Here is a 14,333-nt window from a genome sequence, read left to right as displayed (position 1 = left end):
CTTGCCAAAAAAACACAAAACAAAAATCCCTAGGGAAGTTTTATTTCCAATTTTCGGCATACATGCATATAAATGAAATACTGTTCAGGACACTGGGAGGTTGGGAGAGAGTGTATTCAAATGGAAATTTCAGAGTCACTTTGATCCCAACTGCTAATTCTTAGAGAAAACAGGAGATATTAGCACATTGTAAAAGAATAAACCCCCAAGACAGTTGTTCTTTCCCTTCCTCCCTCCCAAGTCTTAGGCAAAGGACTCGTCATTCAGGTATACAACAGAGACACACAAAATCTTTGCAGAAAGTAAGAAAAAAGGAATATAAGGAATAAATAATTTAGAGCAGTAAAAGAAAAATAAATTCTGGATTTACCCTAAAATGTACTTGTCAACCCTTTACAAAACATTGGAAGTACTGTTTCTCAGGATAGAAGAGAGAAAAGAAAGACAGGATGGAAAGGTGACAGCTTCAGGGAAAAGTTTTCCTCTTTCCAAAATAAGTCATTCTAATTATCATTACACCTCTCAAGCATTAAACCAGGTAAGAAAAGTAAGTAAACGAGGTCCTGGTTTACTTAGGACCTTCCTAAACCCTTCCCAATACTAACTAGTATACCTTCAGAATTCATTTTATTTAATTTATTATTGAAGTAAAATGATTGAAAACATAGACATGCTATTTACCCAATTATCTCCCACTGTTCTAACAGAGAAACAACATGGAAAGTACTTAATTATCCAGAGAAATAATGCCCAGGTCTTTTCCTGGCACAAAACTGAAACATTATCACTGAAATTCACAGTAACATTAAATAAAAAATTATTACACATGCAAAATCTTCATTTAGTTAAAAAATCCTTTATAACTTTAAAAAACTGCATTTGAAAGTAGTTTGCAAAAAACGCAAATAAAACAAAGACACTGTATCCAACTGTTCAAAAACCAAACATTATACCTGGGCACTTTTCCTTAAAGTCAAATCATAAAATCATCCACCAGTGAGTCTTCACTATTTTCCTTCCTATTCTGGGGGAGACACACACACACACACTCTCACGCTCCGGGGATGGCGCGCACACACACACACACACACACACACACACACACACACTCTCACGCTCCGGGGATGGCGCGCGCACACACACACACACACACACACACACACACACACTCTCACGCTCCGGGGATGGCACACACACACACACACACACACACACACTCTCACGCTCCGGGGATGGTACACACACACACACACACACACACACACACACACACACTCTCACGCTCTGGGGATGGTATATACACACACACACACACACTCACGCTCCGGGGATGGTACAGACACACACACACACTCACTCACTCACTCGCTCACGCTCCAGGGATGGCTGTTCCAAGAAACAGAATGGGTATAACCCATGACATGCAAAATGTTCCTATCTATGCTCTGCAATGAGGTGCACAGTGGACTCAAATTTTTTATTTTAAAGGCAAAAAATTTTAAAGACTAAAAAAAAATTAACCACCCCCCCCAAAATAAGAAGGAAATTATTGTAGCTTTGTGGTATAGTTTGAAATAAGGGAACATGACACCTCCAGCTTTGTTCTTCTCAGGACTGTTTTGGCTATTCAGGGTCTGTTGTGTTTCCATATAGATTTTAGAATTATTTGTTCTAGTTCTGTGAAAAACACCATAGATATTTTAATAGGAATGCACTGAATCTGTAGATTGCCTTGGGTAGTATGGTCATTTTAACAATGTATATTCTTCCAGTCCATAAGCACAGCATATCTTTCCATTTGTTTGTGTCATCTTCAATTTCTTTCATCAATGTCTCACAGTTTTCCCAGTAAAGAGCTTGTAACTCCTTAGATTTTTTCCTGTTTTATTCTTTTTGATTGTAAATGGGATTGTTTTCTTAATTTCTCTTTCCAAGAGTTTGTTGTTAGTATATAGAAATGCAACATATTTCCATATATTAATTTTGTACCTTTCAACTTTACCAAACTCATTGAGGAATAGTAGTTTTTTGGTGGCATCTTTAGGATTTTCTGTATATAGTATCATGTCATCTGCAAACAGCAACAGTTTTACTACTTCCTTTCCAATTTGGATTCCTTTTCTTTCTTTTTCTTGTCTGACTGCTGTGGCTAGGACTTCCAATACTATGTGGAATAAACATAGTCAGAGTGGGCATCCTTGGCTTGTTCCTGATCTTAAAGGAAGTGCTTTCAAGCTTTTCACCACTGAGTACGTTACAATGTTAGCTGTAGGCTTGTCATATATGGCTTTTATTATGTTGAGGTATGTTCTCTCTATACCCACTTGAGGTTTTACCACAAATGAATGCTGAATTTTGTCAAAAGCTTTTTCTGCATCTACTGAGATGATCATACGATCTTTATCCTTCAATTTTTTAATGCAGTATATCACATTAACTATACTTTGTATACTACAAAGCTACAGTAATCAAAACAGTATGGTACTGCACAAAAAACAGATACCTAGGACTTGCCTGGTGGTCCAGTAGTTAAGACTCCAGCTTCCACTGCAGGGAGCATGGATTCGATCCCTGGTCAGGGAAATAAGATCCCACATGCCTCGAGGCACACTGCACCCCCCCCCCCCAAAAAAACAACTTTGGGACTTCCCTGGTGGCGCAGTGGTTAATAATCTGCCTGCCAATACAGGGGACACGGGTCCAATCACTGGTCTGGGAAGATCCCACATGCTGCAGAGCAACTGAGCCCGTGCACCACAACTACTGAGAGCCCGCGCACCTAGAGCCTGTGCTCTGCAACAAGAGAAGCCACCGCAATGAGAAGCCCGCGCACTGCAACAAAGAGTAGCCCTCCCTTGCCGCAACTAGAGAAAGCCCGCGCACAGCAACGAAGACCCAATGCAGCCAAAAATTTTTAAAAAAAGACAGACACATAGATCAGTGGAACAGAACAGAAAGCCCAGAAATGAACTCACACTTATATAAGCAATTTATCTATGACAAAGGAGGCAAGAATATTACAACAGGGAAAAGACAACCTCTTCAATAAATGGTATTGGGAAAACTGGACAGCTACATGCAAAATCATCAAACTGAACTACTTTCTCACACCATATATAAACTCAAAATGGATTAAAGACTTAAATGTAAAACCTGAAACCATAAAACTTCTAGAAGAAAACATAGGCAGTATGCTTTTTGACATCAGTCTTAGCATATTTTTTTGGATGTGTCTCCTCAGGCAAGGGAATCAAAAGCAAAAATAAAACAAATGGGACTATGTCAATCTAAAAAGCTTTTACCCAGCAAAGGAAACTGTCAAGAAAATGAAAAGGCCACCTACTGAATGGGAGAAGATATTTGCAAGTGATATATCCAACCAACATTGAGTTAATATCTAAAATCTACAAAGAACTCATACGACTCAACATCAAAAACACAAGCCCAATTAAAAAATGGGCAGAGAACCTGAATAGACATTTCTCCAAAGAAGATATACAGATGACCAACAGGCAAATGAAAAGGTGTTCAACATCACTAATCATCAGGAAAAGAGAAATCAAATACCACCTCAATGAGATTATCACCTCACACCTGTCAGAATGGCTACTATCAAAAAGACAACAAATAACAAGTGTTGGCAAAAATGTGGAGAAAAGGGAACCCCCCTGCACTGTTAGTGGTAATGTAAATTGGTGCAGTCACTATGGAAAACAGTATGGAGGTTCCTCAAAAATTTAAAAATAGGGACTTCCTTGGTGGTCCAGTAGTTAAGACTCTGTGCTCCCAATGCAGGGGGCACAGGGTTGATCCCTGGTTGGGGAACTAAGATGCCACACAGTGTGACCTTAAAAAAAAAAGTTAAAAATAGAACCATATGATCCAGCAATTCCACTCCTGGGTATTTCTCTGAAGAAAACAAAACACTAATTTGAGAAGCTATAAGCACCCCTATGTTGCAGCATTACCTACAATAGCCAAGATATGGAAGCAACCTAAGTGCCTATCATTTTTTTTTTTTAATTAGAGTATAGTTGCTTTACAATATTGTGTTAGTTTATATTGTACAGCAAAGTGAATCAGCTATACGTATACATTTATACCCTCTTTTTTTGATTTCCTTTCTCATTTAGGTCACCACAGAGCATTGAGTTCCCTGTGCTATACAGTACATTCTCATTAGTTATCTATTTTATACATAGTGTCAATAGTGTATATATGTCAATCCTAATCTCCCAATTCATCCCGCCTCATGCCCATCAATAGATGAATGGATAAAGAAGACGTGGTGTGTACATACATACACATAAACACACACACACACACACACACACACACAGAGGACTATTACTCAGCCATAAAAAAAGAAAAACCTTGCCATCTGTAACAACATGGACAGACCTAGACAGTATTATGCTAAGTGAAATAAGTCAAAGATAAATATCATATTATTTCACTTACATGTGGAATCTAAAAAACAAAACAAATGAACAAACATAAAAAAGAAACAGAGTCATAGATGAAGAGAACAAACAAGTGGTTGCTGGACTACAGGGGATAGGATGAGAGAAACAGGTAAGGAAGATTAAGAGGTACAAATTTCCAGTTACAAAATAAAATCGGTCACAGGTATGAAGTGTACAGCATGGGGAATATAGCCAATAATTATGTAATACCTTTGTATAGTGACAGGTGGTAACTAGACTTATTGTGGTGATCATTTTGAAATGTACAGGAATATCAAATCACTATGCTGTGCACCAGAAACTAGGTCAATTAAACTTCACAAACAAACTCGTGAAAAAAGAGATCAGATTTGTGGTTACCTGAGGCAGAGGGTGGGGGGAAGGGGGGAATTATGAAAGTAATCAAAAGGTACAAACCTCCAGTTATAAGATAAGTAAGTACTAGGGATGTAATGTACCACATGATAGCTAAAATTAACACTGCTGTACGTTATATATTGATATCAAAGTTATTAAGAGAGTAAATCCTTAGAGTTCTCATTACAAGGAAAAAAATCTTTTATTTTATACCTATATGAGATGATGAATGTTCACTAAACTTATTGTGGTAATCATTCCATGATGTATACAAGTATACAAGTCAAATCATGCTGTATACTATAAACTTATACAGTGCTATATGTCAATTATATCTCAATAAAAATGGAAGAAAAAAGAGCTGATCCTCAGAACAGATTTGAAATTTCATACTTGGGTACCCAATGTTGGTATCTAGCTTATCAATGTATATAAATAAATGAATAGTTGTTTTTTAAAGAGAAGGAGGAAGAAACCCACTGGTAACATAATAAATCATATTTTAGTTTCTTAGTACAAATTGAGACTCTCAAATACTAAATATATGCAGAGTTTTATGTTTTATCTTTAATATATACCATAATATCAATATATAAATGAGTACTGTCCTTTTCTAATCTAATAAAGAGATTGAATCTATCCAAATAATACTGACTTAGCTCAGACTGTTCTTGAAATTCCTCATCTGGAACTTCCTTCAGGAACTGCTTATGAGCCACTTAAAATAAGTAAGTCCCAATACGCAACCACGACATTACTGACAACTAAAGCTCACTACCCTACTGCAGAGTCACTTAAAAAGGAAAGGAGGAAAAAACTTCAAAGGGTGAAGATTTGTCAACAGGATCTTTTTTAAAATGACAGTCTCTGAAGATTATTATTATTATTCCAAAAGGCAAACTCCAAAACATGATCATCACTGAAGTAAATTAATGCTCTCCTTAAGGTTTATATATTCTTAAAAGGGGAAAATAATTAGTTGCACAAATTCTGATAAACAGGTATCTTGTTACCATTACAACTCTTTGACTTATTATACATTACCTGCTAAGTATCTAAAACACCAGCAATTTAATTCCCTGAAAACTAATTAGGGACTATACACAATGAGGCAGCTTTAAAATATACTCCCAAAACCTTTGATTCTCCTCTCTTAAAGAAGTGGAGCCTAATTTCCTTCTCCTGAGTATCAGCTGGAGTGACTTGCTTCTAATTAATAAAATAAAGAAGAAGCATCAGTGTACAACTTGGAGACCAGGTCATAAAATGCACTGACTTCCTCCTTGCTCTCTCTTGTATAGCTCACTCTGAAGGAAGCTGGCTGCCATACTGTGAGAACATTCAAGCAGCCACTGAAGAGGCAACATTCCAAGAAACTGAAGGGCCTCCTGCCAAAAGTCATGTGAGTGAGCCACTTTGACAGCAGACTCTCCAGTTCTAATTGAGCCTTTGGCTGACTGCAGCCCTTGCCAAACATCCTGACTGCAACTACACAAGAGACCCTGAGCAAGAACCACTCAGCTAAGCTGCTCCCAAATTCCTGACCACTAAGTTTTGGGGTACACAGCAAAAGATAACTAATAAAAATGTAAAGAATAAATTACCTTATAAAGTTCCTTCTCATCCTTTTCTGTCTTCAACTGACATTCAAGCTGTTCTCTTTCATATTGTGCCTTTCTGAGTTTGTCCTTTAAACTGAGTTAAAGTCAAATAACGTTAACATAGACAAAAACAACTTTCTTGAAACAGTTTTAAAACACGAAGATACTTTTTTAAAGCATCATGAATACCTGTCTAATTCAGTTTCTTTTTCAATCGCTTTATGTGTGACTGACACAATATCTTCCTCAAGCTGGAGGGCTTTGGATGTAGCATCATTGTAATTCTTCTTAAATTCTGCATTTTCCATTTTTAAACTTTGTGAGACTTCAAAAAGAACCTTAGAAACAATAACAAAATATTTTGAGAAACACAGAAACATAATTAGAAATACAAATTTGTATATCTCTAAGAAATCTATTTATGGTTAAAAGTTTAATCCCACATTTGTCCCCTCCGAAGTTTTTTTTTTTGGCAGTACGCGGGCCTCTCACTGTGGCCTCTCGCGTTGCGGAGCACAGGCTCCGGACACACAGGCTCAGCGGCCATGACTCACGGGCCCAGCCGCTCCACGGCATGTGGGATCTTCCCGGACCAGGGCACGAACCCATGTCCCCTGCATCAGCAGGCGGACTCTCAACCACTGCGCCACCAGGGAAGCCCCCCTCCAAAGTTTATAAGACTAAAAACTAAACCTGAAATGGTAACATACATTAAACTTTTCAAATACTAAATCAATTATTAACTTTTTTCCTGGACTTTTCACACACTGTTTGCTGATTTCACTAACTTCTCCACCAGAGGGCAGGCAACTGAAGTGAGGAAAAAATTTAAAAATTAGTCACTTTGCTTTTTACATCTCACTTTCCAATGTTACCCTAATGACAAAACAAGTTTCATGATACTAAACAAAGTTAACACCAATTTCTTCTAGCATAAATCACTAAGTGCCACTGATAATTATACCAAAGCACTAAGTTAAGATATATGCCTAAAGCCATGTTCCTAAAGCTCCTGTCACTGTGATTCAAGAGGCTGGAACAAATATTTAAAGACACTGAAATGAATATAAAAGAGGTAGTAAATGTGATGAATTTCACTTTAAACAGATAATTTAAAAATTTTTATCACATCAATTAATACAATTAAGTAACTTATGAGAATTCCATCAAGCCTCTCCCTAAGCCTGTTTTATAATTTGTAAAATGGAGATAATAAGGCCTTTTCTGCTTCGTTTATAAAATTATGAGAACCAAATATAACAGTGCATTTGGAGGTTTCCACATAGTTATGGGAAACTATACATCAAAAGAACTGATAAATTAAGACAAATTGTGTTTGTTAAAAAAATAATTTTACAATTTCCCACTAATGAAAGTACCACCTGGGACTTCCCTGGCAGTCCAGTGGTTAAGACTCCACGCTTCCCTCGGTGCTTTGTGACCTCCTGGAGGGGTGGGATAGGGAAGGGGGGAGGGACGGAGACACAAGAGGGAACAGATATGGGAACATATGTATATGAATAACTGATTCACTTTGTTATAAAGCAGAAACTAACACACCATTGTAAAGCAATTATACCCCAATAAAGATGTTTAAAAAAAAAAAAGACTCCACGCTTCCGCCTTCCCTTGTGGCGCAGTGGTTAAGAATCCCCCTGCCAATGCAGAGGACACGGGTTCGAGCCCTGGTCTGGGAAGATGCCACATGCCATGGAGCAACTAAGCCCGTTCACCTCAACTACTGAGCCTGCGCTCTAGAGCCCGTACTCCACAAGAAGAGAAGCCACCACGATGAGAAGTCCGCACACCGCGATGAAGAGTAGCCCCCACTTGCTGCAACTAGAGAAAGCCAGGGCGCAGCAACGAAGACCCAACGCAGCCACAAATAAATAAACAAACAAACAAACAAATAAATTAAAAAAGACTCCGTGCTTCCACTGCAGGGGGCATGGGTTCGATGCCTGGTCAGGGAACTAGGATCCTGCATGCCCTGTGGCGCAGCCAAAAAAAAAATAATAGTACCACCCATCAACCCAACAACGAAAACTAAAGAAAATCACCATTCTGCCAATTTAAATGTATCAAACGTTACAAAGTATTTATAAGCCACTTTGACTTTCATAAAGTAACAGCCAAATTTTTTACTTATAGGTAGAATATCACTTTAAATATCTTGCTAGAATATGAAAATTACTAAACTGCATCTAAGAACAACGTAATTCATTAAGAAGCTTATCACAACAGAGGTCAGATACACTCTATTGGTTTTATTTTTGCTCAAAACAACTGTTTGCCTTACTGAATATGCAACATAAACCAAAGACTGTTATGCAAAACTTAATGCTTTTCTGATTTCAATTCTACACAACACCAGAGAAAGCAGGTGATATTTACTCCCTCTCCCATAATTGTTGTCACTATCCAATGATCCTTTAATATTTGACACATTTTCAGTATTTGTCTAGCTGATTTATAAGGACGGTCAGAGAGGTTTCTAAATAGTTTTTTACTATTTTTTTTTTTAGTTTTTATTTTTACCAAATGCTCTCTTGGTACTGTGAATAGGCTACAGATTTAATCCAGGTATTTCTTCCTAGGAAAAAGATTAGATTGCCCAGAGGCAAAAACTAGTTTCTGATTCTGCAATTAATGAAGTTCTATAGTGGGTAAATAGCATTCTAAAGAAAATGCATAGAGAATAACTAGAAAAGATTCATAAGCAACTAAACACAAAACATAAACTAACTGCTTTATCTATGAGTCAGTTAACTCTATAGTGAGTCACAAATTAATTCTAACTATACTTGAGAGTCTTGGAATCTTTTCTTGGTACCTATAAAAGCAACCAATAGCTTCTCAGCATCCAAGCCCACTGCAAAAGGCATGAAGATACTAAAGTGGGGATTATTCTTCAGGCCTGTAGCACTCATATCTGAGTGAAGGATAAGCATCTTCAATGTGTCTAAGTTTCCTTAGCATGAAGATGACATCAAAGCCCTTAGTGTACATACAAATAACTAAGAAACATGTTTTCTTTAAAAAAATAATAATAACATTTTTAAAACAGTAAAATTTACAACATAGTCTTTGAAAAACACTTGAAATTTGGAATAAATATTCATTTGGTCAGTATTTGCAAGATATGTCAAAAGGGCACCATAATTCTAATATTAAAACAGAGAAAAACTTAGAGATGAGTAAGTCAGCTACACCGTGCACCAAGATAAGAACAGTAACAAAAGTGGTGGCAAAAGGAGATTAACAGATTTGGGCATTTCAGATTCATGCAGCAGACTTCGCCCCCTCCTCCTAAATTGAAGGATCACGTCACCATGACCTACTATTACCAATTCCCCCAAGTCATAACCCTCAAATATGAACAACCAGATAAAAAGACTGTGAATCATCTATGTGGCTAAACATGCACTAAAAATATCTTAACAACACATTTATTCCTATGTTAAATAAAGACAAAATTAACTCTGACTACAAATGAATACATGTAAAGAAACCAGATACAATATCACTGACAATTATCTAGAAAAAAGTATGATGATACTCTGGATTCAAACATACAGCAAGAAAATTTAGTAAATTAGTTCCTGAATACTCTAAATGGCAAATCATTGGCAAAAGGATTATGTCATTTATGGAAATTGCTAAAAGATTTTAAAATAAATCTTACTCATTTGAGGTAATTGGCTTTTCTCAAACACTGTGCTTCTTGAAATCGACTATAATACCAAGCTATGTAGATAGTTCTAGAGAATATAAATGTATCTTCTCTGGTTCCTAGAAATACACCAAACAAAAATATAACTGACGGGCTTCCCTGGTGGCGCAGTGGTTGAGAGTCCGCCTGCCGACGCAGGGGACATGGGTTTGTGCCCCGGTCCGGGAAGATCCCACATGCCACGGAGCGGCTGGGCCCGTGAGCCATGGCCGCTGAGCCTGTGCGTCCAGAGCCTGTGCTCCGCAACGGGAGAGGCCACAACAGTGAGAGGCCCACGTACCGCAAAAAATAAATAAATAAATAAATAAATAAATAAATAAATAAATAAATAAATAAATATATACACATATAAAACTGACAACAATGTACTATAATAAACTATCTTCATGGCATTAAAATAATGTGTTAAAAGGCAAAACAAATAAATAACAATAATAACTAGGGAATTAACTGTTTCATTAACATTGCTCCCATAAAAACAACCTGTTTAAGTTTCAGTTAGTTTTTTTTTTTAATATTTACTTATTTATTTGGTTGCATCGGGTCTTAGTTGCAGCAGGTGGGCTCCTTAGTTGCAGCTCGCCAGCTCCTTAGCTGTGGCATGCGAACTTTTACTTGCAGCATGCATGTGGGACCTAGTTCCCGGAACAAGGATCGAATCCAGGCCCCCTGCACTGGGAGTGCCAAGTCTAAACCACTGTACCACCTGAGAAGTCCCTCAGTTACAGCTTTTGTTTGTTTTTTATTTGTAAACTTTTTATTTGTAAACTAACCTGATAGAAACCATAACTTACTTTAGCATATTTCAATTTGCAGTACTTTAGATCTCTGAATTTAAACAACAAATATTCATATAACTTCTTCGGTAATAAACTTCAAATTTATCTTAAGAAAACCTTATACTTTTATTCAAACAACAACAGCAAAAAATTGCACTAAGAACATTTCCATGAAGGGACTTTGGTTGTGGTCCAGTGGGTAAAACTCCGCATTCCCAAAGCAGGGGGCCTGGGTTCGATCCCTGGTTGGAGAACTAGATCCCACATGCATGCTTCAACTAAGAGCCCACATGCCACAACTAAGACCAGGCTCAGCCAAAATAAATACATTTTTAGAAAAGAAAAAAAAGACAATTTCCATGGAGAATATTGTCCATATTCCAAGAGAGCAAAGTTTAAATACAATAAAATATAAGAAGAGCCACTTCTACTATCAAAAGTCTGCTATGAGCAAATACACTTAAATTCTACCTTTGTGAAACCATAATCAAAACGAAAAGACGGGACTTCCCTGGTGTTCCAATGGCTAAGAATCCACCTTCCAATTCAGAGGACGTGGATTCAATCCCTGGTCGGGGAACTAAAATCCCACATGCCATGGGGCCACTAGGCCTGCACGCCATAACTAGAGACTAGAGAAGGCTGCACACCATAATTAGAGACTAGAGAAGCCCGCGCGCCACAACTAGAGAAGCCCGCACACTGCAATGAAGACCCAGCACACACACACACACACACACAAACAAACAAACAAAAAGAAAAACAAGGGCTTCCCGGTGGCACAGTGGTTGAGAGTCCGCCTGCCAATGCAGGGGACCCAGGTTCATGCCACGGAGCAGCTGGGCCCGTGAGCCATGGCCGCTGAGCCTGTGCGTCCAGAGCCTGTGCTCCGCAACGGGAGAGACCACAACAGTGAGAGGCCCGCGTACCACAAAAAAAAAAAAAAACACGAAAAGGCAACCCATAGAATGGGAAAAAACATTTGCAAACGATGTAACCAACAAGGGATTAATCTCCAAAATATACAAACAGCTCATGCAGCTCAGTATCAAAAAAACAACCAAATCAAAAACTGGGCAGGGAATTCCCTGATGGTCCAGTGGTTAGGACTACATGCTTTCACTGCCAAGGGCCCAGGTTCGATCACTGTTCAGGGAACTAAGATCCTACAAGCCAAGCTGCACGGCCAAAAAAAAGGCAGAAGATCTAAATAGACATTTCTCCAAAGAAGACATACAGATGGCCAAAAAGCACATGAAAAGATGCTCAACATCACAAAATATTAGAGAAATGCAAATCAAAACTACAGTGAATGGGGCTTCCCTGGTGGCGCAGTGGTTGACAGTCCGCCTGACGATGCAGGGGACACGGGTTCATGCCCCGATCCGGGAGGATCCTACATGCCGCGGAGTGGCTGGGCCCGTGAGCCATGGTCGCTGAGCCTGCGCGTCCGGAGCCTGTGCTTCGCAACGGGAGAGGCCCGCGTACCGCAAAAAAAAAAAAAAAACTACAGTGAAGTATCACCTCACATCAGTCAGAATGGCCATCAACAAAAAGTCTACAAATAATAAGTGCTGGAGAGGGTGTGGAGAAAAGGCAACCCTCCTACACTGCTGGTGGGAATGTAAACTCATACAGCCACTATGGAGAACAGTATGGGGGTTCCTTAAAAAACTAAAAATAGAACTACCATATGATCCAGCAATCCCATTCCACGGCATATATCTAGAGAAAACCATAATTCGAAAAGATACATGCACCCCAATGTTCAATGCAGCACTATTTACAATAGCCAAGACATGGAAGCAACCTAAATGTCCACTAATGGAGGAATGGATAAAGAAGATGTGATATATATATATGTACACATATACATACAGTGGAATATTACTCAGCCATAAAAAAGAATGAAATAATGCCATTTGCAGCAACATAGACAGACTTAAGAGATTATCATACTAAGTGAAGTCAGAAAAAGAAAAATATAATATCACTTATATGTGGAATCTAAAAAAATGATACAAATGAACTTATTTACAAAACGGAAACAGACTCACAGACTTCAGAAACAAACTTTATGGGGACATCACTGGTGGCTCAGTGGTTAAGAATCCGTCTGCCAATACAGGGGACACGGGTTCAAGCCCTGGTCCGGGAAGATCCCACATGCCGTGGAGCAACTAAGCCTGTGCGCCACAACTACTGAGCCTGCGCTCCACAACTACTGAGTCCGTGCGCCACAGCTACTGAGCCTGTGCTCTAGAGCCTGCAAGCCACAACTACTGAGCCCGCATGCCACAACGACCGAAGCCCGCGCACCTAGAGCCTGTGCTCCACAACAAGAGAAGCCACTGCAAGGAGAAGCCCACGCACTGCAACAAAGAGTAGCCCCTGCTTGCCGCAACTAGAAAAGGCCCGCGTGCAGCAACGAAGACCCAACACAGTAAAAATAAATAAATAAATTAATTAATTAAAAAAAAAATTATGGTTACCAAAGGGGAAATGTTGGGAGGAAGGATAAATTAGGAGTTTGGGATTAACATACATACACCACTATATATAAAATAGATAACCAACAAGGACCTACTGAAGAACACAGGGAACTCTACCCAATATTCTGTAATAACCTATATGGGATAAGAATCTGAAAAAGAATGTATAAATAAATACATATATGTGTGTGTGTGTGTGTACAACTGAATCACTTTTCTGTATACCTGAAATAACACAACATTGTAAATCAACTATACTCCAGAAAGGCGGGGGCGGGTGCGGACCGAGAGGCGGGGGATGTCACAGGGCCAGCCGCACAGGCCCCTCTCCCGGGGGGGCCGTGTAGGGCCGGAGGGGCGGCGGACACATTCGCATCCGGGTCCTCCGCCACCCTCGGCGCGGCGGGTGGGCCGGGGTTCCCGGACGCTCACGGCCCTTGCGCTCTTCAAAAAGAAAAAAAAAAAAACTATACTCCAATATAAAAAAAAAAAATTAAATATAAATAAATAAATGGTTAAAAAAAAATTCTAGCTTTACAAGAGAATTCCAGATCCAAAGGATTAAATTTTTTTGGAGTAGAAAAAGGAGAGGGAAGAAAGGCTACAAATATATCTATAAATGTCTAAGTTATTTCCTGAACATGTATACATTCCACAGACAAGTAACTTTTTTTTATTTTTTATTTATTTATGGCTGTGTTGGGTCTTTGTTGCTGTGCGGGCATCTCATTGCAGTGGCTTCTCTTGTTGCAGAGCACGGGCTCTAGGCGCGTGGGCTTTAGTAGTTGTGGCTTGCAGGCTCTACAGCACAGGCTCAGTAGTTGTGGCACACGGGCTTAGTTGCTCCGTGGCATGTGGGATCTTCCCAGACCAGGGAGCGAACCCGTGTCCCCTACACTGTCAGG

At 39.0% G+C, this 14,333-nt stretch overlaps 1 protein-coding gene across 2 annotated transcripts in view; it reads right to left on the bottom strand.

Annotated features, from left to right (window-relative positions):
* TAX1BP1 (Tax1 binding protein 1) overlaps positions 1–14,333 on the bottom strand; it is an 88,700-nt gene that overhangs the window by 39,665 nt on the left and 34,702 nt on the right. For both annotated transcript variants that reach the window (XM_082846105.1, XM_082846104.1), the window contains exons 6-7: positions 6,614–6,762; positions 6,428–6,518 (exon numbers count right to left, since the gene is read on the bottom strand). In XM_082846105.1, coding sequence (XP_082702231.1) covers positions 6,428–6,518; positions 6,614–6,762 — 240 coding nt within the window. The remainder of the gene's footprint in view (positions 1–6,427; positions 6,519–6,613; positions 6,763–14,333) is intronic.

This window comes from Leucopleurus acutus (assembly GCF_964270905.1).
Source record: "Leucopleurus acutus genome assembly, chromosome: 9".
NCBI classification, from domain to species: Eukaryota; Metazoa; Chordata; class Mammalia; order Artiodactyla; family Delphinidae; genus Leucopleurus; species Leucopleurus acutus.
Note: the sequence above shows the minus strand (reverse complement) of the source record. Positions and strands in the feature narration are given on the sequence as shown.